Source organism: Exophiala spinifera (genome assembly GCF_000836115.1).
Source record: "Exophiala spinifera strain CBS 89968 unplaced genomic scaffold supercont1.8, whole genome shotgun sequence".
In the NCBI taxonomy this organism is placed as follows: Eukaryota; Fungi; Ascomycota; class Eurotiomycetes; order Chaetothyriales; family Herpotrichiellaceae; genus Exophiala; species Exophiala spinifera.
This window is the reverse complement of record NW_015622520.1, coordinates 1,337,975-1,361,169: the sequence shown is the minus strand read 5'-3', so window position 1 is coordinate 1,361,169 and position 23,195 is coordinate 1,337,975. Positions and strand designations below refer to the sequence as shown.

The window sequence follows — 23,195 nt, the reverse complement described above, 5'->3', positions numbered from 1 at the left end:
CCCCCCCCCCCCCCCCCCCCCAACACCAAATGGCCCAGAGTCCAGGAACAAGTAGTTGTAGTGCCGCTTCAGGAAATACTACTTCCCGTCGAGTTTACGATATTCGTCCTTGTAAATAGTATGTCTCGTTGGGTCCTTTTGCTACCTCGTGCATGGTGAAACGGCCCGTTGCTTGGTCTCCGCTAATGTCCACCACGCCCGAGTGAACCAGCTGCACGAAGAAGTCCCATGTCCCGAGGAGTTTGTCAAGCACGGCCACGATGTCATCGACCCCGGTCACAGACGTACAGAAATGTGCGAAACTGGCATCACCTTTGACAACGTAGAACTATATAAATAAAGCTGTAAACCATCCATTTTGGTTGAGCCTCTCGATATTCCAGTTAAGCACGTGAATTTCTTAGAGTCCAATTATATTTGACTGTAATTTATCAATTGGAAAAGGTTGTTCTGATTCTGAGAAAAGGCTTTGATCATTTGAACGGTGTTTCATAGCTTGACTTGGCGTCTTTCCGCGGGCCTCTCGGAAGTACGGAGTACTGTGAGCATCGTCGCAATTTCCATACATGACTTGGTAAGCTTATCTCACCTGGTATTTAGATCATATTAACAGCTAAAATCTTCACTATATACACGACGCATCGATTTTATATTACTCAAATGAGACTTTCTTATTATTGATTGTGTAAGACAGCCTTTGCATGGCCATGCTTATGCGATAACGCAAACCCCATTTAGTGTTCGATTCGCCGGAACGACCAGCTAGTGGATTCATCCCATAATAGGGCACATTTACACTTGTCCTCTCTTTGAACGCTTCCACTATACAAGGTTTAAGGAATATTATACGTCTCAGGCCATGTCACAGTTAGTAGCAAAAAGTCAGGTACCTTGGGAGAGTCCCTAGGCCAGGGAGGTAGGGATAGAAAGCGATTCTCCATCCATATTTCTATCTACGAGAGCGCTCGTAGATTGGACTGAGTGAGCTAGGGCTCTCGTGGTATAACTTACTTGGAAGCATCTCCCGAAGTGATTACTCTAGCTGCGTCTTGTCCCTTGGCGGTACCATGATATACAATAACGGCGCGTACTGCTGAGTTCCCAGGGTGTCTCTCTCCCCGATACTTCCCTGCTCCCAAGGCCGTCTGATTGTTGTTTTCCACGCCATCGCCGGGTCGAAGTACATGTTTGTCAGGATGTCGTCGTCTTGCACGCGGTACAGCTTGCAGATGACGTCGTTCGTAAGGACATTGGCCTCCTTGACGCGCTGATATGCCTCCCAGGAGTCGAACATGATGTCCAGGGTCAACTCGAACGGGCCTGCGTTCTTGGATCGCACAATTTTGGCAATGTCCATCATCCGCACCGCTTCGTCGGACGGAACGGCCTTGGGCAGCACCGGCTCAGGTCGGCCCTTGACAAACTCTTCCAGTTCCTCGGCGGAATAGTGTGTTGATTCTGGCTCGGAGACAACACTGCCGGATCCAGCTATCGTGAGATGCGTCACTGGAAACAGAGCGAGCTCTTCGCCCCGCTGCAGGTCCATGAGGTGGTACACGTTCCAGCGAAACACGGCGCCGGCATCTTGCTCGTGCGGCGACAGAGGCGAAGCGAAATTGCCCGCCGTGGCCATTTGGTTACGGTAAGGCATGTGCAGGATCGACGCCCTCACGTTATTGGCGACGGCGTGCGATTTTTCCTGCGTCGGCGCCACGACCTCGCCGAGGATGCCGACTTCGTAAGGAACGGCGGCGGGAGCTTGGTGGTTGTTCGGTTCCAGAGGCCCCATGACTGCGTTTTTACCGTAAACCTGGAACTTGAGCTGGCAGCTGGGATCGCGGTCGAGTTCCGGGAACAGCTTGCGAGTGTACGCCCGGGCGGTTTCGAGGAACTCGTCGATCTGGGAGATAAGGATCGGGTCGCGAATGCCCCCGATGAAGATGGTGCGGTGCCCGAGTTTCTCGACGCCCTCGAGCTTGACCTGGTACGTGACGCTCGGCTCAAACCTGGCCCCTGAGACGCGCACCGTGCGGCCGTCTTCCAACGCCTCGTAGTGGACTCGGTCCAGGTTCAGCACTCCTCCGGGCCCAGGAAGGCGGTCGGGCCTCGTTTTCTCGTACAGCGTGTGCGCGGCGACAGAGACCGGCGTACATCGCTCAAAGGGCGAGACCGGAGTCAAGTCGAATGACGACTGCCTGACTCTGCCGACCATGATGCGTCCCTTGGGCAAGGCACAAAACGCTCCACATTCCATGATCTTTCCCAGGTACCACGCCACGCCGGGGTCGACGCCTTGGTGCAGACAAAACGCCGCAAAGGGCGCCGGGTCATAAGATCGACCCGAGAGAATTATGTCGGGGTCATTCTGTAGCGCTGAGAGAAACCTGAGAAAGTCGTATTCGTGTTAGAAACAAGTGAATCAAGTAAGAAGAATAACCGGACCACGTCCACCAAGATGGAGGAGGGAACTGATGGTAAGACCAGGGGTTGGAGGAGGAAGGGAGGGAAAGGGATCCGAACATACGGCTCAGCTCCCATCTGGCCAACGATCTCAATCGCGTTGTCGATGTCGTTGATCGTTAGATCTGGTACAGGACCACATGGATGTATTTGGGCTTTTTTGAGCTTGGCCTTGATTGTTTCGTGATCAAGATCCGTCGTGATGGTGGCGACTTTGAACGTGAACTTCTCTGTAGTTGCAATTTCGCGAATGATTTCCAGCATCTCGGCGACGTGTGCGTTGCTCCCATCGCCACCGGCCGAACTTATCAACACCTTCACTTTGCGGTAGTAGCAGGCTTGTAGCATCGGTCGAAGGTCTCTGATGTAGCTTTCCCGGCCGCATGTCATCTTGTTTAGGCCCAGCTTGTAGGGACCCCCGTCCGTGCTGCCAGCGTCAACAATGATGGCAGACGGCCGGTACTTGTCAACGCCGAGCCAGAAGTGGTCGCTACGAAACCCATATCCGAGGATCGCACATGGTGTCAAGATGGTAAAGTCGGATTGTGCAAGGCTACCCATGATAGTGGTGGTTGTAGTGGACTAGGGCTGGAATACCGAAGTCAGTCTAGGCGTTAGTTACCATGCGGTGTGTTGCTGGGGACCAGTGGCCATTTAGCAGAATGCAGAAGGTCACGCACTCAGGCGGCTTATATTGCTCTTGAATACTGCATAAGTGCAAGTAGCCCATGTTGAGTTGTAATCCAATTCTGGTACGACGTGAAACGAGTCATTTCCCTCGCAGAAGCCAGAGACGGGCTTCGGCTTGATGGCGACAAGCTTGACAGTTTCTCAACGACAATGAAAAACGCATCAATTCGACCAGACGAGTCTCTCCCAGGGCTAAGGAGTCTTCGGTATTATAGCGAGCCACACAGAGTTCGACGTTGTCTAACGCCGGGATATGGTAGGACAAGGCTGACTATACTTCTTCGGCGAATGCTTGGGTGGAGTGGTCAAGAGCAGTCTTCAAATTTCCATACTAGGACTGTTTAATTTAGAAGAAGTTCCGCCAGGTTTCTTAAAGTCTACACCTTGTTAATAAACATAAAATACACGGGCAGAATCGCCGAAAAGGAGTGGAATGCCCTTGTAATTAAAAGATTGCCAGAGCATTGCTGGGGCTGGCTACACCTCCATTGAGGTTAAGAGGGGAGCTTGTGATCAAGAATGTCCACTTTCCAAGTGCACGACATGTCTCAGAAAGCTCTTCAAGATCCCAAACTTCGCCAATGGGCATTCCCCATCCGCTGAGCAGCACCTCGTGGCAAGAAACGTCCCAAGGTTTCGCTGGCGGCCAGCTCTCGTAGGCATTTGTGTCGCTGGCCACCGCGGCAAATTGTGAGTCCCAGTGCCACCTGAGCATTTCTTCGCTTGCCTCGACCCCTACAAAACTTCTCACCTCCCTCGTTGCCAGCTGTAGCTTTTCCTCGCCGGCCAACCTGCGATACTCTTCTGTCCAGCCAGTCCTGATCAGTAGTATATCGCCAGCGCAGAACGTGATATTCTGTATCCGGGACACCTCGAGTAGCTGCTCGAGCGGTATGGCATGGGTTTCAAAAGGCGAATAGTTGATGCCGTTTTGCTTTGCATATTCTCGCCAGTCGAGGAGCACACCTCGCCCGACAATGCCGCGACGAGCCAGATCTGCGTCAGTTAGGTGGTCTACGCGATCTTATTCAATCAAGTGCACTCACTCTGTATGCCAATCTTGGCGTTCTTATCCGGCCCAGATATGTCTTCCTGAGTAGCTCCATTGTAGAATCTCTGCTGCTGCTCGATCTGGTAGGGATAGTGCCGAAGTCCATCCCAGTGGCTTGAGCTCTGCGTGTTCACATGAATCTCATCGTCGTTGGCATATCCTTTTGCAATGATTTTGTGCGAACATGGACTTCTCCGTGGATTCATGGGAAGAATAGGCTCTTCCAAGGGCAGGCTTAGAGGTACAACAATACCCCTACAAGCCTCTTGTGCGGCCATCGCAACTGCTTGTGACGTAATCAGGTTCAGAGTGCCAATTTCATCGTTATCTCCCCATAAACCCCATGCTGAGCACTTTGGGTCGCCTTCTCGAAGGGGGAGGTCATGAAAGCGTGGCCGCACGCGTTTGGCAGATGGCTCTAGAGGAGGGGTCGGGGGAAGCTCTTTGATTGAGGTATTCATTATGAACTTGGTGTAGAGTTCTCCCGTGAGGCTGCTTGACATACTGAAGATAAAACGTCGTCCATATTCACATTCGACGAAAGGAGTCGCCAAAATTCTTCTGCACTGCAAATTGGGTTTGCCTATATCAGTCCCTCGGCATGATGCCGAGGGACTGATATAGCCGGGAAGTGACCGAGCTCGTGGTATCAAGTTGCCGTCCTTTCCGGAGCTGTTCGAGTAGTCATCCCTTGCTTCAGCACTTTAAAGGATATTTTAACCGAGATTTGTTTGCAATCTCAGACGGTCCAGATGAGAATTGTCCGGGTGACTGAGCCTTGCTGTCTGTTGCGAGGCCGAGACTTTTCTTGCACTCTCGCGCTAATCCTGATGGGAATGCACTAAATACTTACTCACCAGCTTCAGTCAGTGCATTGCTAGCAGAGACACCCAACCTACCAGTCATCAGCTCACTGTTAGACGACGGGATCGCCATTATCGACGAGGCTCGAGAGACGTCTCATCGCTGTGTTCGGCATTGGCCTTGGCATGCTCTTGACCTTGTCCTCTTCGCCCTAATACCTCCCTTCAGAAATCTCGGATTACACACCATGCCACCTCATGCAAAGCGATATGGTCAGTCATGTTTGCTCTGTCGTCGAAGAAAGGTTCGCTGCGACGGATGCAAGCCGAACTGTGGTAGATGCGCCCACGCAGGCGAGCCGTGCATCTACGGCATTCAGGACTCGGCCGTGGCTCGCTTAAGTAATGCTTTGAACAGATCGGAACAACGCTTGAGACAGCTGGAGACAGAACTGGGACAGTTGTTGGCTTTAGATCCTATTGCTTGTCAGGAAGGGTTTCGGGCCCTTCTGGATCGTTCCTCGGTCTTAGAAGACAGGGGAAGGGGCAGCACCACTAAGAATCCTCCCGTCCCAGAGGATGTTTCTGCCAACGACGGATCAGCGCGTTCACCGGTGAATAGACACCACCAAACCACTCGGAGCGCTGACAATGGACTGGGAGATGAGGAAGAGGTGGAAGAAGTAGGTCCTAAGCCAGGGTTCCAAGGATGTTCATGCTAACCTTACTCAAGAGATACAGCTCGACCTCAAGGTTTCACTTCGAAGATCCAGACTCAAGCATCGAAGGTGATGTTCCAAACTTTCACGATGATACTGCATATGTGGACTACCATCGACGCTGGCTGGCATCCAATGCCCGCTTTCACGACCATTTCGAACAAATTGCATACGATTCCATCAAGGACGAAGATGGAATTGATGCAGAGACCGCAAGGATCTTGCTGAAGATTTACTGGACATGGCAGGCGCCACTACATAACTGCGTGTACCGACGAAGTAAGTGTAGTGGTGTTATATTTGAGATACAGTATTGACAACATAGGCTTCTTTCGAGACATGGTACTGAATGGTCCTTATTTTTCCCGATTCTTACTCTATGTCATATACGCCCACGCATCTCGCCATATTCCATCTACTGACCACCGGTACCTGCTATTGATGCAGGGCGAGCCCCTCCTTGACCGAGCTAGACTGCTTCTCGTTGACGAGCTCAAGAAGGACAGACCAGCTATCCCGACCATCCAAGGTCTACTTATCCTAGGTGGCCGTCAGTGTGCGGTGGGAAAGAGCAGTGAGGGTTGGCTGTACACGGGGATGGCGATCCGAATGATCCAAGACCTGGGCCTTCATCTGCCTCGCCGACTGTGTATGTCGATCATTGAGCCCGACGACTTCGAAACCCAGAAGCGGCTATACCTATCCGCATTTGTTTGGGATAAATCCATCAGCCTATGTCTAGGACGGGCTCCATCTCTGCCCACTATGCTCTATCCGTCTCATTGCCTGCTGGATCATTCCGACAACCAAGAGATTTGGAAGCCATTTTACCTGCATGAGCAAGAAATGACCTACAACCCAGTCCCAGGCTACAATACCACCACCTTTTCTCATTTTGTCGAGTTGGCAACCCTAGTTAACGAAGCTTTCAGAAATATTTTCGGTGCCCGGACGACGGATGTTGATCTTTCACGGCTGAAGCGTTTCGAAGAGAAGCTGCGCAAGTTCTACCAAGAGTTACCACGCGAACTTCAATTAGACGACGGCATGCTCAATTCAGCTTGTACACCGCCTCACATCTGTTGCTTGAACATTCTATACCATACCATGCTTATATTAATCTACCGACCATACTTTCTCAAGGAGAACATGAGGTCTAGGAAAGATCGCGCTATATTTAAGCATGCATCGGCCGTTTGCAGTAGGGAAGCCATAGCAGTCAACACTATTTTCCAAGCGTACGGTCGATGGTTCGCAAACAAGAATCAGACCTACTTGCTTTCATACTGCGTGTACACTGCGGCAACCGTTGAAGTCAAGCAAGCAATCCATCCAGATCCGGCCATCTCGTCGATGGCTATAGAGTGTCTTGCAACGACACTTGAAATGCTGGAAGAAGAGGTGAAACAAACGCCCGGAATTCGAAGAAGTATCGATATCATCAAGATGCGCCTTTCGAAACAATCCTTGTCGCCTCGGACGACAGTAACAGCCTCTACTTCTCTCGCACAATCCCATTCAAACCTTTCCGCGAATATAGGTGTAAGTCCTGTCCATTCCAACCTGCTCAGCCCGGCCCAATTCCAGCAGCAGAGATCAGATTGGACGCAATCACACGAGGATGCCTTCGCGTATCAGTCGGTATCGAAGGCAACTGGCACGTTGGATCCAGATATGCTAAGCAGTGCGGTGCCACAAGGCTCTTTTAGTGGGGATGCTTTCGATCCATGGAACCTTCAAACCCCGGATGTAGGCGGTGGATTTGTTCCAGAGAGCCTTAGTTGGTATACAGACCTAAGATAATTAGTTTTTTCGCCTTTGAAATTGCGAATCTCTCTTGGTTATCCGGGATCACTTCAGGTGTCGAGATCTCTGCACCCAGAAAGGCTCAGCGATACTAGTTAATTAGTCCTTGCTAGGTGATTCTAGTCTCTTGAGCGTCAGCGCGAAATGATTCGCGTCCCCAGATCCCCAACTTTCAGGTTCGGGGTTCGCTTTTCAGTCGCTATCATCCCGACAAGCCTGGGGTTGTCTCTCCCGGATTTGATACCGAGCTCGAGGACAACAACGCAACCCAGCCACTAGACCGCGGGGGAAACACTGGAGAAATGCACTTTAGTTGCAAGAGCGACCTATATAAGATGCTGCACAACTCTCCACCCATCAGGAACTACAAGAGCTTGAGAAGGGAAGAACGATAAGTGGTGAGTCGCCGATTTGCCCATCCAACGATGGAGGACTCATCAAAAGTCGAACCAACCAATATCGAGGTGGCTCGACCAAGACTGGAATACACGGAAGAGGAAGCTAAAAGAGTCATACGTAAACTTGACTGGCACATCCTACCACTATGCTTCGTCCTCTATACTTTCTCGGTGCTTGATCGAGGAAATCTGGGAAACGCCAAGTTGGCCGGCTTGTATGAGGACCTTGACCTCACTGGTGAAAAGTATGACTGGCTTGGAACAATGTCAGTAACAACCGCTCGTCCCTCCCGATTTCGGAGGCGAACTGACCCTGTCCAGGTTCTACATTGCTTACATCGTTTTCCAATTCACCTCGGTCGGATGGAAATTGTTCAAGCCTCATATGTGGGTGTCCTTTGTCGTACTGGCTTGGGGCACTATCAGCACCCTGCAGGCACTCTGTACCAGCTGGAGCGGCTTGATGATATGTCGATTCCTCCTCGGCCTCACCGAGACCATGTTCGGGCCCGGAATTCCGCTGTATTTTAGTTTTTTCTGGCCGCGGCGCTTCGTGGGCCTGCGGTTCGGGATCTTTCTGTCTGGAGCGGCTTTGGGCAACGCATACAGCGGCGCTCTAGCATATGGTATCTCCCATATCCACTCTTCCGTGGCACCGTGGAAGATCCTCTTCATCATCGAAGGCGCCCCAACAGCGCTGCTAGCAATCGTTTGCTGGTTGTATCTGCCTGATTCGCCCCGAGAAGCCAGGTTTTTGACGGAGCGAGAACGAGACATTGCTGTCCATCTGGCTGGAGACTCCCAGGACCAAGTCAAAGAGCCAGGGAAAAGAGGAATACACTTGCAGAGTCTGATGGCGGCGTTTGCAGACTACAGGAGTCAGTATTTCCACTCAAGCCTTCCATCAAATTCTTTGCGACAAACGCCGCATCTAGACACTAACCACAACCCTCCTTAGACTGGATGTTCGCATTGTCCAACTTCTCCACCAATGTGTCTTTCGCGTCGCTGCCTCTGTTCTTGCCTACCATCATCTCCGAGTTTGGGACCTTTAATAAACTGACTTCGAACGGCTTGTCGGCTCCACCATACCTGCTGTCTTTCTTCCTCATCGTGGGCGTCGCTTTCTTTTCAGACAGACTGCGGATTCGCGGACCCTTTGCCGCCTCTTTTGCAACGGTGGCTGCGATTGGATACTTGGTTCTGGCTCTGACCACTTCGATCGCCGCCCGCTATGTCAGTTGTTTCCTCATCGTCACCAGCTTTGTTACCGTGTCCACTGTACTCGTTTGGAACGCCAACACCAATGAAAATGAGTCTAAGCGGGCTGGCGGGGTCTGGATCATCCAGTGTGTCGGGCAATGCGGAACAATCTTGGGAACGCATTCCTTTCCTGCGCAACAACAGCCATACTACCGGCGCGGCATGTGGACTGGCTTTGCATTCTCACTATTCTCGGCAGTTTTATGTACGACATTGAGCATTCTGCTCCATAGAGAGAACAAACGGCGGGATCATGTCTATGGTAAGGTGGAAAATGTGGATGGCGAGAGCGATAATCTTCCACCGGAAGCGCGGTTCCGGTATATCATATGAGTAGACCTGCGTCAGCCACAGTTACACCCAGGTCGCCAGGCCAAGGTCGAAAGTCGTGTGTTTCCAGCTCCGGGCGGTCTCAAACCGGAGAGATGGCCGGAAGCGAGTCAGGTACTGCAGTAGATGAGAGAGCCTATTCATGCCATTTTCGAAAGTTGCTTGAGCTTGTCTAGAGACCCGAAACCAAAATTCTCGACATCGCTGGCCTTCACGATGTTAATGTACATGACTACTGCAACTGGCCCAAGTCTCGGGTGAAAAGGAATCACACAAAAACGAATATCAAAAGCAGCTGACTTTCTTCTTGACAAAGCCTTAAGCTTCATCCGAATCGTAATTCATGCGTCTTGATGGTACTTCACACTCACCTTCTCAGAGATCGGGCAGATTACAGGATTAAAACTGAACAGAATAAAAGGCATCAGATCGGTACACTCGGCAAAGCTGCCTCATCAGGCGGGCAGTGCCAACATCCCCATGCCTAACGAACGCCCTGGGCCGCCCATGTCCGCACTCCAAACTTCAACCTCATCCTCAATTCAGAGGACAACTTTGTCTTCGAGGCTTCCAACAGTCCAGGGTCCCGGATGCCTCAAACAAAAAGCTAGTGATGTCCTTGCTGAAGAAGGAAGCGCACACTGAATGGAAGCTACCCGCCTGTGAGCGGTAAGTCCACGCCTTCTGTAAACCCGTCCTGGAGGCCACTCGCCGGCCAATGTCTCGGCAGTCCGTCCTTGTTTTTGGGGGGTGGCAAGTTGTTCAAACCGGTACGGGTTCTGACGCGTCCCTAGTTGTCGACTGCGCAAGGTAAAATGCGATACCTTGCCACCGAAATGTACGTCGTGCAGGCGCGGTGATGCCGCTTGCATCATCGTGGATCCGGACAGTCGTGAGAGGTACACACGGGATGGACTCTATCAGCTCGAGCAAAAGCTGCAGCTTCTGGAGCAAACTACGGCCCATCTAGCCAGCAACCCTCAAGTCGCGTCCCCAGCATCACCAAGCGCCACCAAAGGTACGAGAACACAGTACGTTGGCGATGGTAGCGGCCTACACTTCTTTAACGAATTGTCGTCACATACGACAGCGGGACTACCTCTGACCGAAGAGGCTCCATATCTGCAGCACAAATGGCCTGATTATGCGACTATCGCGCCACATAGCTTGCCCACGTCCGACATCGCGCAGCTACTCGTGGACCATTGGATATCCCACGTATATCTTCTTCACCCTTTTCTCGCAGAAAAGGAAGTTTTGGACACCTTTCGACGAGTATATAACGCAACGCAAAATCACGCGACGCCTGATGACCTATACCGCCTGCACATGATATTTGCTATCTCTTCAGTCACTACCTTCAGACGTGGACAGACGCAAGAACATCCTTATGGCTACTTTCGTGCTGCCCAGCATTACTTCGGACAGGTCAGCATGACTGGAAGCATGCAGGGCATACAGAACGTCCTTCTCATTGCTCGCTTCGCAATGTATTATCACGTTGATTGTTCGATCTGGGATCTCTCCAGGTTTTGCATCAGACAGTGCATTGCGCTCGAACTACACCGACCACCAGCTCATGTGCTTTCGCCTTTCGAGGAGCAGCTTCGGCGCAATGTCTTTTGGGATTGTTACATCCACGATCGATACAGCTCTGGTATTCTGGGTAGGCCTTACGCGATAGCTGAGGACGATATCACAGTGGAATTGCCGGTTGAGAGGACCGAAGCTGATCTTGCAAATGGGTCGACTCTCGAGGACAGCACTTCCCACGGTAGACCTGATCCGCCAAACAAAGCTTCGGTGTTCTGCTTTCTGATCAAGCTGCGGCGGCTCTTCACACGCATATCCACTTGCTTCTATACTACTTACGGTCACACTGAAAGTCAAAGAAGAAGTCTCGCTCACGCTGCCCGCGTGAGGACCGATCTTGATTGTTTCATGCGTGATCTGGATCGATTGCGCTCCGAAGCTCCCGTCTTTGACGACCTCAAGAGCTTGTACGAGCGGCCGCAGTGGTATGACTTCATCATCGAGAAAGATCGTTTGACGCTCCTGCGTGGGGCAATCACGCATATGCCGGTAGACCGTCTCCAGCCGCCCCGAAAATTGCTGCTTACAGCCATGGAGTGCGCCACGAGGGTGCTGGGTCTATACAACGCCATGTTCTCGTCTGGACACATTACTTGGACTCGCAGCTACTTTCAAATCATGTTCACGAGCGGCCTGACAATCATGTATACGATGTCGGCCCTGAGAGAGGAGAAGAAACGACTCCAGAAAGATGTTGTCAATCCCTTCTCTCAAGCTACGCATGCCCTGATCACCACCGCCGAGCTTATGAAAGTCTTTGTCACGGAGATGCCAGATGCCAGCCGCTTCGCCACCGTATTCGAAATGCTTGTCAAACACTATACGGGGACCGGAACACGTGCACGACCTAGTAGAGGTGTCTCTCCTTTGCAGCATGGTGTTTTGGTACCTGGGGCATCACGACCGTCTGGGAACCACGACACCGATTCCGAGGTTGCCATTTCGCGACCGCTGAGCTCTCAGGAAGTGCGTGTAGAGGAAATGCCAAACAACGACATACCGCCTTTGGGAGGCGGCCCTGCTGACTTCTCTCAGGGCGGCGGCTACGACTTCGGCAACGAGTTCGATCTCGACGGCCTCCCGGACTGGTCGCTTCACCCGGGGACCGACAACATCCTTGGTCAAGTAGAAGCAAGTCTGGGCGAATATGCCTGGGGAATGGCGCCAGATGATAGTGTGTGGTCCCAGTGGGACGTCTTTCAAAACATGCCATAATGTATATTCTGGCGGATCTGCGACCGGAAAGTGGTGAGGGTGACCTGTCACGTTGCGACGACTACTGAGTAGCTTCGTTGTTTCCGCCTGCGCCTGAGACTGGAATCCGGTGATCGTCATCAACGCTTTAGCACAATATCTCCGACTTCTTCGAATCGTATGTCCAGTTACATAGTCGCAAAGTAGATTGGAACTATATACCGTTACTATTGGGTCTAGTTTGGTATAGCCGTCATGAACGGAATTCACGACAATCTTGAGTGCCTTATTCACGCATCATTCACCTATTACGTTGAGGTCAATACGCCCGTTAATTACTAATCGAGCTCCTTGAGCAACATGAAAGCATGATTAATCTGCACCTTGAATTATTATCTCTTCGCGCACTATGTTTAAACCACCTTATACAATTACTCACTTCAGACTTATCGTCTTTTCCTCGAGTACTTCAGCTTTTGCAGCCAAGACGGTTTCTTCAGTCACCAGAGATTCAAAGAGCCTAGCTCGTCGTCGCGACCATAGAGACCCCAGTGCAGCGAACGGTGGGTCAGCCTTGTCGAGGGGCAGCGACGTAAATGGGGGGGGGGGGGGGGGGGGGGGGGGGGGGGGGGGGGGGGGGGGGGGGACGGGGCATGACTTCTCCAAGGCTCCAGAGGGGCAGCTATCGCTGAGGGAGCGACATTAGACTGATTTTGAGAAGAGACAAGTCTGTGGGCCAAATGCCCCTTCCAAGTCACTTTGTACCTAGATATACATGTGTGTTCCAAAGCTCCCCTGAGCGCAAGTAGACCCTTGGTGGTAGTGATGCGTCTGATAGGAGGCGTATGCGCCTAAATGCACCGTACGCTGGAACGACAGAACCAGGTCTTCGCTATGGACAGATGGTAATCTCCGACCCGAATACCGTATATTGAATTGGTAGCCTGTGAGGTTGAGCGAGATCCCTTGCCCGAGGCGCATTGCGGCATAGCGGGTCCGCTCCGTTGCCGGTTCCGCTGTGGAAGCGTTTCCGGCTCAGGAGCGAATAGATCCCGAAAGACCGTATCTCCTTCTCATGCCCGTGCTGGTTAGCTGATAGTGCGTCCCACGACATGATACCCCGGTCAGGGGATAGCAATTTATCGACATCTGTGGAGATGGAAGCAGACCTGGTGAAGGAGAAAGTAAAGCCGAAGTCAACAGCGCTCAATCGGATCGCCCTGGGCGAGGATGCTGTGGCCGAGGATAAGGCAGCAACCTCGGTCCTCCTCAGAGAGCCACCTCCAGGTCATGCCTTTCTGGCAGATCTAGCCACGTACATTCGAAGTAAGAATGCAGGGCCATACGAGCTTACATTTGACGTGATATTCTCGGATCCAACCAGGATGAACATGGTGAAAGCTACCGGCATACTGAACCGATCAACAGTGGCTCGGTTGTACGGTATCTACGAGGAAGACGTCCTGGCCAGCCTGTGGTGGGATCCAGCATTGGCATTCAAAGCCACCATCAAACGGTCACGAGTCAGCGGCGGCTTTTGGGAACGTGATGCCCATGGTGCTCAACAAGCCGTACCACTGATGGAGCTGGCAGTGCCGGTTCCGTCGTCTTGATCTTCAATGAGCATACTGGTGCACACTTGAACTTGAGAAACCTAGCCCATCCTGTTGCCCCTTGAGGACTGACTGTGTTCGATCAGACGACTGACTTGGGAGAAAGGCCTGGTGAAAGGACTCACCTGAAGGCAAACTCAGTTAGCGCATGGACTCGGAGCATAAACGTGGATGTTGTCGCCGAACCCATCTATTTTCACCTCTCTCCTGTAGACACGACGCTGCTCGAATGATGGAGCCCTTGTAGGTGCTGTGAGCATCTCCAAAGGAATCTAGCATTATCCGACACCCCTGGGTCATGGGAATTGTGGAGAAAGCGGCACAATTGATCTCGTCAAGGCCCTGGTCACTCTGGGGAGAAGTGAGGAATATACTGCAAAAGCGACTCGACTGGGCGTATAGAGAGAGATAGTATAGTATGCATCATCTCAAAATGCCCCACCCCGGCCTGATCTGAGATAACTCGGTACTCGCCATTCGGTATATAGAACATACACAGCCTAGTCAAAACCCAAATTTGGACGCCACAAACCCCAGCGCCGCTTGTCTCTTCTGCTTCGCGACGAATTTGCTCACGTCGTCACTCCACGTACTACTCGCATCCGCGGCACGATCCATACTGTCGCCCGCGAGACCAAGGTTCTCGGTCCTTTCGGCCAGCTGTCGCTGCATATAAGCCCAGTACGATTCCTGGCTTGCATCAGGCATGGGGGCTCGTCCGGTCCGTGCCGCCTCCCTCTGTCGCGCAAACTCTGCTTCTTGGGCAGCTCGCATCTCGGCGATCATTCGCTTGGAAGGCGGTCGGTCGGCTCCGCCGATCAGGATATCAAGGTCCGACGGCGTAATGTACTGCGTGCCTGCGATCCACTGAAGGTTGCTGATTGTAGGCCTTGGGGGTACCATCTTGGTAGGGTCGTAGAGAGCGTCGGTGCTAGGGGCCAAAGCTAGGCCTGCGCCAAAGACATTAACCATGGACACCTCGCTTGGTCCGGCCCAGCCCAGAATATCACCAGTCGGGGTAACGATGGCTTCGCTGAAACGCTTCGTGTCCAGGATATGGTTGACTCGCGTGCTTGCAATCTCCTTCAGTCCTGGGATGGAGAATGCTCGGGCAGTTCCATCTCCAAAAAGGCCAACTAGAGCGTAGCCACGATCTTCAAAACGTGCTACGTTTGCTGCGTCACACAAATACTGGTCAAACGATTTCGAGGCCCCCTTTGCAGCTGCGGGACGGAAGATATGCACAGACGAAACGGAGGCAACTACCAGGACACCATCTACTTTCCGGCCTGACTGCAGACCTGCCATCGCATGGCCTGTTGCTGCAGCCGGTGCTCCTGTGTGGGCGTCGATTGGCGATATTGACACGATTTTGTCCTCCGCAGTTTGAGCCACGCCAGCAAATTGTGCCGTGTATCGTCCTGTTTGTGAAGGCAAGACCTTGAAAGTGACAATTCTGCCGCGAGATGTGCCTACAAACAAGGCAAGTGAAGAATAGTCTGTAATAGGTTAGAATTGATACGACATTTCAGGACGCCATGTTCTTACCGTCACCATCAAGAGTCATGATACCAAATTCCATTGCGGTGGCATACTCAGTAGAGTGTGTGGTCGTAGCAGACCGGCGGATACTATTCCGTCGATGCTTGGCAGCAACAATCTCGTTCAACAGCACAGTATGGATGATGGCTGGCCCACGAAGATCAACGACGGTCACTCCACCTCCAGCATACCCAGCAGCCACAAAGCCAACATCAGAGTGCCGCAGAGATGTGACAGGTCCCTGCTGATCATTCGTCATCGTCAAAGGCAAAAGCCCTTCTTTCAGATTCGGGTCAGCTCGTCTGCTAATGTCTGTCATCTGGCCAGGTCCACCGTTTGAGCCCGGGTCAGAAGGCGGCTGCCCTGCAAATTGGTTTCTATTAAGTCTGAAGATGACCAATTCGCCAGATTGAAGTCCGACGGATAACTCTCCAGTTGCACCAGACATATCCAGTCGAGCAACATCCAACCGATCCCACCGGCCAACAGCTCTGCCGAGATCGACTTGGATGACACCGGGATTTTCAATGAGATCTCCGTGTCCTGCATCCCAGACTCGAATCGTCCCATCGGCATGTGCTGCCTGGACTATATTACGGGTTTCGTGCCTTTTGAGCGGTTTTGTCCCTGGAGTACCTCCCAGCAATATGCTTGGCCCATGTTGACGTATTTCTCTCATACCAAGCCATCTAGTTCGGTCAATGTAGGAAAGAGCTGTTTTTGTGATGAAAGGGTGCACAAACGACAAGGAAACGTGAAGCTGGTTCGTAGGCGTGATCGGGTGTCCAGACGGGAAGCTCATCGTGAGAAGCTCGCCAGAGGACAATACAGTCAGCACCGCAATAGGATCATGAGAACCTGCAAAGTGCGGAGAGATCCGAGGTACCGGTAGAAAAGTTGTCACTTGAGTGTTCGGTGGTGTGGGAAGTATTTGTACTCTCTTCGGGTTTCTAAAATGGTTTGCCAGGTAGTCCCATGTTGATGTTTGGTAATTCGGTGTTAGTCCTAGTTCAATGAAGGTCAAGCCTTTGCTAGAATTGGTGCTAGATGAGCCTCCAGCAACGAGAAGGCCGGTGTCATCGGCATTTTCCTTTGAGCACCAGTAGATATTGCAATAAGGTTCCTTGACTGAGCCAGTTCCAGCGCCGGGCCTGGATGAGCCACGGCCGGGAATATTCACGTCAGTTTCATCAAGCGTCCTTGCATGAATGGCTCTGCCGTCACGAGGATCCCAGAATACAATGCTCGAGTCTTCATGAGCTGTCAACACAAACGTGCCTGTGGGATGCCATACAGCGTGAGTGAGTCGAGGATGTCGCACTTGATTGGCAGCCGTCGAATCTCCGTCGCCGCCCGGAGCGCCTCTAGGCACCTCATAATGGAAGAATTTGAGCGCCTTGTTCTGCTTGAATGAGTAGATCACGGCTCCTTCGTTGTATCCGATGAGTAGCGTCCCGATGTCCTTTGGGTGGAACTGGACGCACACTACCGGCAGAATCCGCGCTCTTGGATTGTGCTCGCGCCATAGATTGGGGATCTTGAATGGCGTAAGGCCTTCCCTGTCCAGATCATACGCCACGATCTCTCCTAGTCATCGTACTGTCAGCTGTGTTCTGATCATCCCTAGCCTCTTGTGCCCACTCACCATTTTGGAGTCCCGACAAACAATAGTCTAGGCTTGGATCGGTGAGGAGAGCGGTTACATGGCCAGGAGGGGAGTAGTTCGCGAGCATGTGTTTACTGTCGAGACTAAAGACGCTGACATCGTTCTTGGAATCGAGGACAACCAACTTGTCGGCGCAGAACTGAATGTCTCGAATCGAGGCAGGCCGAGGAGGCCGGAAGGTCACATTGACACGTTTCTGTCCGTAGACATTGACGATGCCAGCGCCGAACTGGGATTCGTTCGTGCCAACGGCGAGGAGGGACTGGACGGGGTCGTAGGCAAGGACGGATATTTGAGAATTGACACCATAGCAAGCGAACTGGAACGGTGAGCAGCATGCCTTTGGGAAAACGCAGGTCCCGACTCACCTCATCTAGCATGAATACCTCAGGCGAGACACCTATGGAGAGATCGTTCGCGATGCCGGCCTGCTTTCCACGAAACAGATGCGCCATGGCTCAAGTGCGGCACGATGGCCTAGCATCACAACCGGTTCTGAAGCAGTACCGGATCGCCTTGTGACAGGGGCCACAGCCGAGATTTATGGTGGTGTAGATGGTGGTCGGAAGCCCAAGGCTGCGGCCGGCCTTCATTGCACGTAACAGGGCTTCGCGGGGAGTCGGATTCTTGATCTGGCAGGTTTGCCGAACGGTCAGGTCTGCTCGGCATCTCCCTCCATGTTCGGAGTCTTAGTGACTTCTCCTTGTGTCGTACTGTGTAGAACCGTTCTCAGCTCGCTCACGGTAGCCAGCACATCGGCCGGCGCTGCCACTTGTGGGCGCCGCGTTCACGACTGTCTTCTGCCTGGGATCGATGGCTCCTCGTGCCCAGCGCGAGTCACACCCTGTTCCTTTGCACTTACAATTACGGCCAAGAAGAACACGCACAAGGACCGGCTGTCTTACATGCGTTGCGCGCAAGAAACGGTGCGATGAACAAAAACCAGAATGTAGCGCCTGCGTCCGAAATCTCCGTGTATGTGCCTGGCGGCAAGACCAGCCGCAACATGCCCAAGCAGCGAACGACGGTAACAGGGAGCCCTCGGCTAGGCGGTGCATGATATCAGGATCAGAGGACCAGCACATTGGCAGGCTGTCCTCTAAACTTCAAGCTGCTGTTCGTACAGCAAATTCTCCGCGCAAAGATTTCTTTTGCTATCAGCATGGATCTCTCGGCGTCCCATTGCAGTGGAATACCTCGATGTCAACGCTCTTCCAAGACCCCTGGTCGCGTATCCTTCTCGAAAACTTCATGCTTCGGACAGCTGGTGTCCTCGCTGCGAGAAAGACTACAGAGAACCCCTATCTGACTTGTGTGCTCCCGCGAGCATTATCTGACGAGCTGATTCTCCATTGCGTCCTGGCCTTGAGTGCTACCCATCGAGCTCATGAAGATGCCACCACCTTTGATTACGAAAGTCTCAACAGCAGACATTACGTCTTGGCCCTCCGCCAGCTAAGGCGAGATTTGTCCAAGGCTATGGATGCCAGCGCCGAGGAAAAATTGCGTCTACTTCTAGCCACAAATTTGTTGGCTACCCTTGAGGTCAGTCATTCTGGTTTCATTGATTGCCGCGTATCAGTAGTGACGTTGTCAGGCCGTAGGGGGCAACACACACGGTGCTGCGTTTTACCACCTCCACGCCAGTCAGCCTTTTTTGCCGGCCGCATTTACCGCGCCCTTGAAATCAACTCAAGCTGAGCTAGTATCCTTCTTGGCTGAATCACACGCTTACATGTGTCTGGTTGCCAATATTACCTTTCCCAGCGATGAGGTCGCCCAAAGTCTATTGACAGATCCTTTTCTCTCCTCACTGGAGCATCTTCGTGCGGAAGGAACGTACGGTGTAATGTTTGGCTGTGCGCATGGTCTGTTTCAGCTCATTCCGAGCATCTGCAACCTGGCCACAACCCGAATACAAGAAAAACAACACGGGGTGGCATCCTCTGACACTCTAGCTCTTTATTATCACCTTGAACATCAGATTCGCAGCTGGCGAGTCCCTTCCGATCTCTCGGTTCAAGGTGAATGGTATGACCAACTGTCGGCGGCAGCGGAAATCTACCGTCATGCTTTGCTAATCTTTACACACACGGCATATGAGTGCTCCCCGACAGCCACCGAAGAGACGATGAGTAAACTGCAGCCTGAAATCGACGCGGTCTTCCCTCTGGCCCAGCAACTGTTCTCTTATGGGAGTTTCCCTCCGATGGCGACCATTATGCTTTGGCCAGCCATGGTCTTGGGCTCATGTCTCCGGCGTTTGGAAGATCGGAGATTACTGCGGGAAGTTCTATTGGACTTCCCTCTGAGAATGGGAATAGTCAGGCAGGCTGCGGCGTTACTGGACTTACTCTGGGATGATGCAGCTGACGATCAATTGTTTGGGCCACTGGGTTTGCACGTTGTCATGGCAAAGAACGGAATTAGCTTCTGCATGGCTTAATTCTTGTAGCTGCCGGAGATGCCGCGTTGCGCTTCTGGCAACTGTGCGAACTGGCGAAACACGACATCTCTGCAAAGGAACGGTTGGCAAGGCCGAAGTACTGATCCGAAACAGGTAAAGGTTGCTGACACTCCCACCAACGCCTCCCGCGCCGATATATCTTACCGCCGTAATCCAATCTAGCCGATCCCTGCTCATCTATCGACCAATCCGGCTTGGTGGAGCCCCGTACCCCGTCCTGTCATAAATACGAGGCACTGTTCGTTTGCCCTCGTGCTCAACCTCCCTGAAGCCAGCGCTGGGTAATATCAACCTTTCACTCTGGGTGTAACATTTGAACTGCCTGGCTTCACATCGTCTTTCCGAATCTCAGTTTTAACAAGAACCATGACAGAATACGACGTCATCGTTGTTGGTGCTGGATATGCTGGCCTCTCTGCGGCCAAGACCCTCAAAGAGGCAGGAAAGAGTGTCGTGGTTCTTGAAGCCCGTAATCGCATAGGTGGTCGGGTATGGACCAAATCCTTCGATGACGGCAGTTACGAGGATTACGGCGGCATGTTTCTCGGAGTACAACAGCCTCTCATGTACGGACTCGCCAGTGAATTCGGTGTCCACACCTTCGATGTGCCGGAGGGGAAATCGGTATTTTACTACAAAGGAAAAGCCAGAAAATACTCCGGTCTCATTCCCCCATTAGCGCCCTGGGCCTTGGTCGACGTGGGACTGCTCGTCCGGAAGTTCGAGTCCATGGCCCGCGTGGTGGATCTGGAGAAACCGTGGAACACGCCGAATGCACGCGAGTTGGACCAGATTACCGTCGAAGACTTTATGCGGCGCCAATGCTGGACGTCGGCAGGGAAAGACGTCTTCAGGGTTGCTGTTGAGCTTGTGTGGGGCACCGTTCCCTCCCAGATCAGTCTTCTACATGCGCTGTGGTACTGCAAGGCCGGAATCAGCTTGACGGTTCTAGGGTCTATTGACAACGGCGCCCAGCAACAACTCGCTCTGGGTGGAGGGCAAGCCATCGCCAACAAAATCCATGAACTTTTGGGGGCTTCAGTCCGCCTGGAAGAACCGGTCACCCATGTGGATCAGACCAACGACCAGGCCGTCACTGTGCGCACCCGGAACGCAACATATACTGGCAAGAGAGTCATCTTTGCCATTCCTCCGCCATTGTTGCTGAAGGTCGAGTTTGAACCTCAGCTGCCAGTGCAGAAGACGCAGCTACTAATGCGGATGCCAATGGGCGCTTATTGGAAGATCTTTGCCGTCTACCCCAGGCCGTTCTGGCATGGCTCTGGCTTACGGGGTGAAGGCGTGAGCCCAGACGGTATAGCTGCGTTGATCAACGACGTTTCTCAAGAGGATCGCAGCCGAGGGATGTTGATGGCTTTTGTTGTTGGGACCAAAGCCTACAAATTCGCAGCGATGGACGAGAAGACTCGGCGGGAGGCGGTTCTGGAGCAATTGAAGGCCTGCTACGGCGAACAGGCTGCCAGTCCCGTCAAGATGTCCATCCACAGTATGATGAACGAGCCGTGGTCCTCTGGCTGCCCCGTGGCAAGTGTCGCTCCTGGCATGTGGACTAGTCTAGGCGAATGGGTGCGAAAGCCGATAGACCGACTATATTGGGCTGGCACTGAGACTGCAACGTCTTGGTCGGGATACATGGAAGGCGCGGTGCAATCTGGTCAACGAGCTGCAAAGGAAGTTCTCCTCTCTTTGAAGTGAACGGTGAACAGTGAACAGTGAACAGTGAACACAACATAATAGCCCGAATTGATTGATTGATTGATTGATTGATTGATGGACTGAACAGTACCAAGCACAAATAGCAAGCCACAAATGCAAGGCTCGGGGCCGGTGAAATAGATGATACGAGTACTAGTTAACTAACTAGACACTTTTGGTAAGCTACCTAGAATACTTGCAGTAGGGTCCACTATCTCAGTAGTCTGCGCCAGTCGCCTCGCCGGGCCCGGATCACTCACTCACTGGTTGATGTTGACCCCCCTCTGCATCAGAATCTGAACGGCAGGCATCGAGTCGGACATGATCTCGCATCGTTTCAGCTCGATGCCCCCGTGCGCCGCGGCATCCGTCTTGACGTAGACGAACCGAAAGGCCGAGGGGATCTTGACGTCCCACTCCCGACCCTGTAGGTCTTTGACCTTCTTCTGTTGCTGCTGCCGCTCGCCGGAAGACTTCTCGTCCCCCCCAACGCAGTTGGCGTAGAAGTTGGCCTGGCCCAGCATTTCCCACCCGTCGTCCGTCTCCCAGCACACGAGGAGGTAGGGCTCGTGCAGCTCGCTCGTGAAGAAGCCGTACATGGCCTTGACCTGCTCCCAGGCGGGCTCGTGGCCCCGGACCTCGGTCCCGTCCGACTTGACGAGCGAAAAGTCGTCCGAGTGCCAGTCGGTCCGGGCCTCTTCCCAGCCTCCGCGCCGGTTGAAGTTCAGCGTGAACTCCTCCATCCACTTCATCGCCGGGTGCGCCCTGGTCTCGTCGTCCCATGTCCCGCGGTGGATGAAAGCGGGCTTGGTCGGGAATGCTGATGACGATGACATGATGACAATGGTTGGTTGGTGTTGGGGTAGACAGAGCTAGCTTGCTCGCTTGCTTGCTTGCTTGCTTCAGATTCTGATCGATCGATGATGACTTTGATACCGCACCCCGTGGCCCCTCCCGAATTCGTTACTTCAAGGTATGTAAAGTGGTAAGTTAAGTAGTCGTAAGTAGTAGTAAGTAAGCAGTGAAAATGGTACCGACGAGACACACACCTACACATGTACACATGCAACGAACAATGGGAAAACCACCAGAAAGCCAGATGAGCTCAGCTCAGCTCAGCTCACCCTTTATATACCCTACCTGCCTAACCTACCTGCTCCCTGCTCACCCTCTCCCACCCCCACCACAAAAGCATAACCCCCCCTGGTTCCAAAACCAAAACACGAGACTCACTCAGCTGAAAAGCCTTGGTTGTACTTTTTTCCTCTTCTTTGTTTTTTTTTTTCAGCTCCAAGCAGCGGAGACCAGGAGAGCCAGGGGACCATGGATGGGGGCCATGTATGGGACCGGGGACCAGGGACTTGACTGGCAGCAAGTCATTGAATTTGTATGATTCATGGACACTGGTGCGCCGCAATCTGATTCGACGTCTTGCCGTATATTTTGAATTCGTGGCTGGCGTTCCAGCCGCAAGACAATGGATCTCCCGGTATCCAGTCAGTCAGTCGGTCAGTCAGTCAGTGTCGATACGATACAAACACGACAGGAAAAGACGTCGGTGGTGGACGAACAGGAGCAGTAAGTACTCCGTACAAGCCAGTGGTACGTTTCCCCGCAGTTCGACACGCGCCCATCAATCCATCTCCCGCTCCTGTCTAACCACTTTCCGCAGGCGTTCCAAAGTCAAAAAGGAAGACCCTGATGGTCTAGACCCCCAAGTTCGAAAGTCGGGCGTCGGGCGTGAGAAAGCGAAGAAACCAGCTGAGTTGATGAGGTCGATGGCGATGACAGGGGCCCAAAAGGTTCGTGATTCAGTTTCAGCTTGACAGCGCGCAACTCAGTTAACTCGGTCCGCTGCGTCTTCAACAGTGCTAAGCTTGCTTC

The 23,195-nt window shown here is 52.6% G+C and overlaps 10 protein-coding genes across 10 annotated transcripts; 6 read left to right on the top strand and 4 right to left on the bottom strand.

The window, feature by feature from the left end:
* Positions 1-1,033: 1,033 nt before the first annotated feature.
* PV08_10519 (uncharacterized protein) lies at positions 1,034-3,021 on the bottom strand (the record flags this gene model as incomplete). The annotated part of the gene is made up of 2 exons (XM_016384833.1): positions 1,034-2,384; positions 2,525-3,021. 2 exons carry the CDS (start codon positions 3,019-3,021, stop codon positions 1,034-1,036), a joined length of 1,848 nt encoding a protein of 615 aa, XP_016231435.1.
* A 574-nt stretch (positions 3,022-3,595) lies between these two features.
* On the bottom strand, positions 3,596-4,704 carry PV08_10518 (uncharacterized protein; the record flags this gene model as incomplete). Its single annotated transcript, XM_016384832.1, has 2 exons — positions 3,596-4,146; positions 4,197-4,704. 2 exons carry the CDS (start codon positions 4,702-4,704, stop codon positions 3,596-3,598), a joined length of 1,059 nt encoding a protein of 352 aa, XP_016231434.1.
* Positions 4,705-5,252: 548 nt separating this feature from the next.
* On the top strand, positions 5,253-7,526 carry PV08_10517 (uncharacterized protein; the record flags this gene model as incomplete). Its single annotated transcript, XM_016384831.1, has 3 exons — positions 5,253-5,687; positions 5,738-6,002; positions 6,049-7,526. 3 exons carry the CDS (start codon positions 5,253-5,255, stop codon positions 7,524-7,526), a joined length of 2,178 nt encoding a protein of 725 aa, XP_016231433.1.
* A 428-nt stretch (positions 7,527-7,954) lies between these two features.
* Positions 7,955-9,523, top strand: PV08_10516 (uncharacterized protein; the record flags this gene model as incomplete). The annotated part of the gene is made up of 3 exons (XM_016384830.1): positions 7,955-8,193; positions 8,249-8,805; positions 8,886-9,523. The coding sequence occupies 3 exons, from the start codon at positions 7,955-7,957 to the stop codon at positions 9,521-9,523; spliced, it is 1,434 nt and encodes a 477-aa protein (XP_016231432.1).
* A 610-nt stretch (positions 9,524-10,133) lies between these two features.
* PV08_10515 (uncharacterized protein) lies at positions 10,134-12,328 on the top strand (the record flags this gene model as incomplete). The annotated part of the gene is made up of 2 exons (XM_016384829.1): positions 10,134-10,189; positions 10,315-12,328. 2 exons carry the CDS (start codon positions 10,134-10,136, stop codon positions 12,326-12,328), a joined length of 2,070 nt encoding a protein of 689 aa, XP_016231431.1.
* Positions 12,329-13,464: 1,136 nt separating this feature from the next.
* PV08_10514 (uncharacterized protein) lies at positions 13,465-13,920 on the top strand (the record flags this gene model as incomplete). Its single annotated transcript, XM_016384828.1, has 1 exon — positions 13,465-13,920. The coding sequence occupies one exon, from the start codon at positions 13,465-13,467 to the stop codon at positions 13,918-13,920; it is 456 nt and encodes a 151-aa protein (XP_016231430.1).
* A 504-nt stretch (positions 13,921-14,424) lies between these two features.
* Positions 14,425-17,583, bottom strand: PV08_10513 (uncharacterized protein; the record flags this gene model as incomplete). Its single annotated transcript, XM_016384827.1, has 4 exons — positions 14,425-15,419; positions 15,469-17,049; positions 17,108-17,447; positions 17,497-17,583. The coding sequence occupies 4 exons, from the start codon at positions 17,581-17,583 to the stop codon at positions 14,425-14,427; spliced, it is 3,003 nt and encodes a 1,000-aa protein (XP_016231429.1).
* A 745-nt stretch (positions 17,584-18,328) lies between these two features.
* On the top strand, positions 18,329-19,574 carry PV08_10512 (uncharacterized protein; the record flags this gene model as incomplete). Its single annotated transcript, XM_016384826.1, has 2 exons — positions 18,329-18,673; positions 18,726-19,574. The coding sequence occupies 2 exons, from the start codon at positions 18,329-18,331 to the stop codon at positions 19,572-19,574; spliced, it is 1,194 nt and encodes a 397-aa protein (XP_016231428.1).
* Positions 19,575-19,961: 387 nt separating this feature from the next.
* On the top strand, positions 19,962-21,311 carry PV08_10511 (uncharacterized protein; the record flags this gene model as incomplete). Its single annotated transcript, XM_016384825.1, has 1 exon — positions 19,962-21,311. The coding sequence occupies one exon, from the start codon at positions 19,962-19,964 to the stop codon at positions 21,309-21,311; it is 1,350 nt and encodes a 449-aa protein (XP_016231427.1).
* Positions 21,312-21,571: 260 nt separating this feature from the next.
* PV08_10510 (uncharacterized protein) lies at positions 21,572-22,147 on the bottom strand (the record flags this gene model as incomplete). Its single annotated transcript, XM_016384824.1, has 1 exon — positions 21,572-22,147. One exon carries the CDS (start codon positions 22,145-22,147, stop codon positions 21,572-21,574), a length of 576 nt encoding a protein of 191 aa, XP_016231426.1.
* Between the last annotated feature and the right edge of the window lie 1,048 nt (positions 22,148-23,195).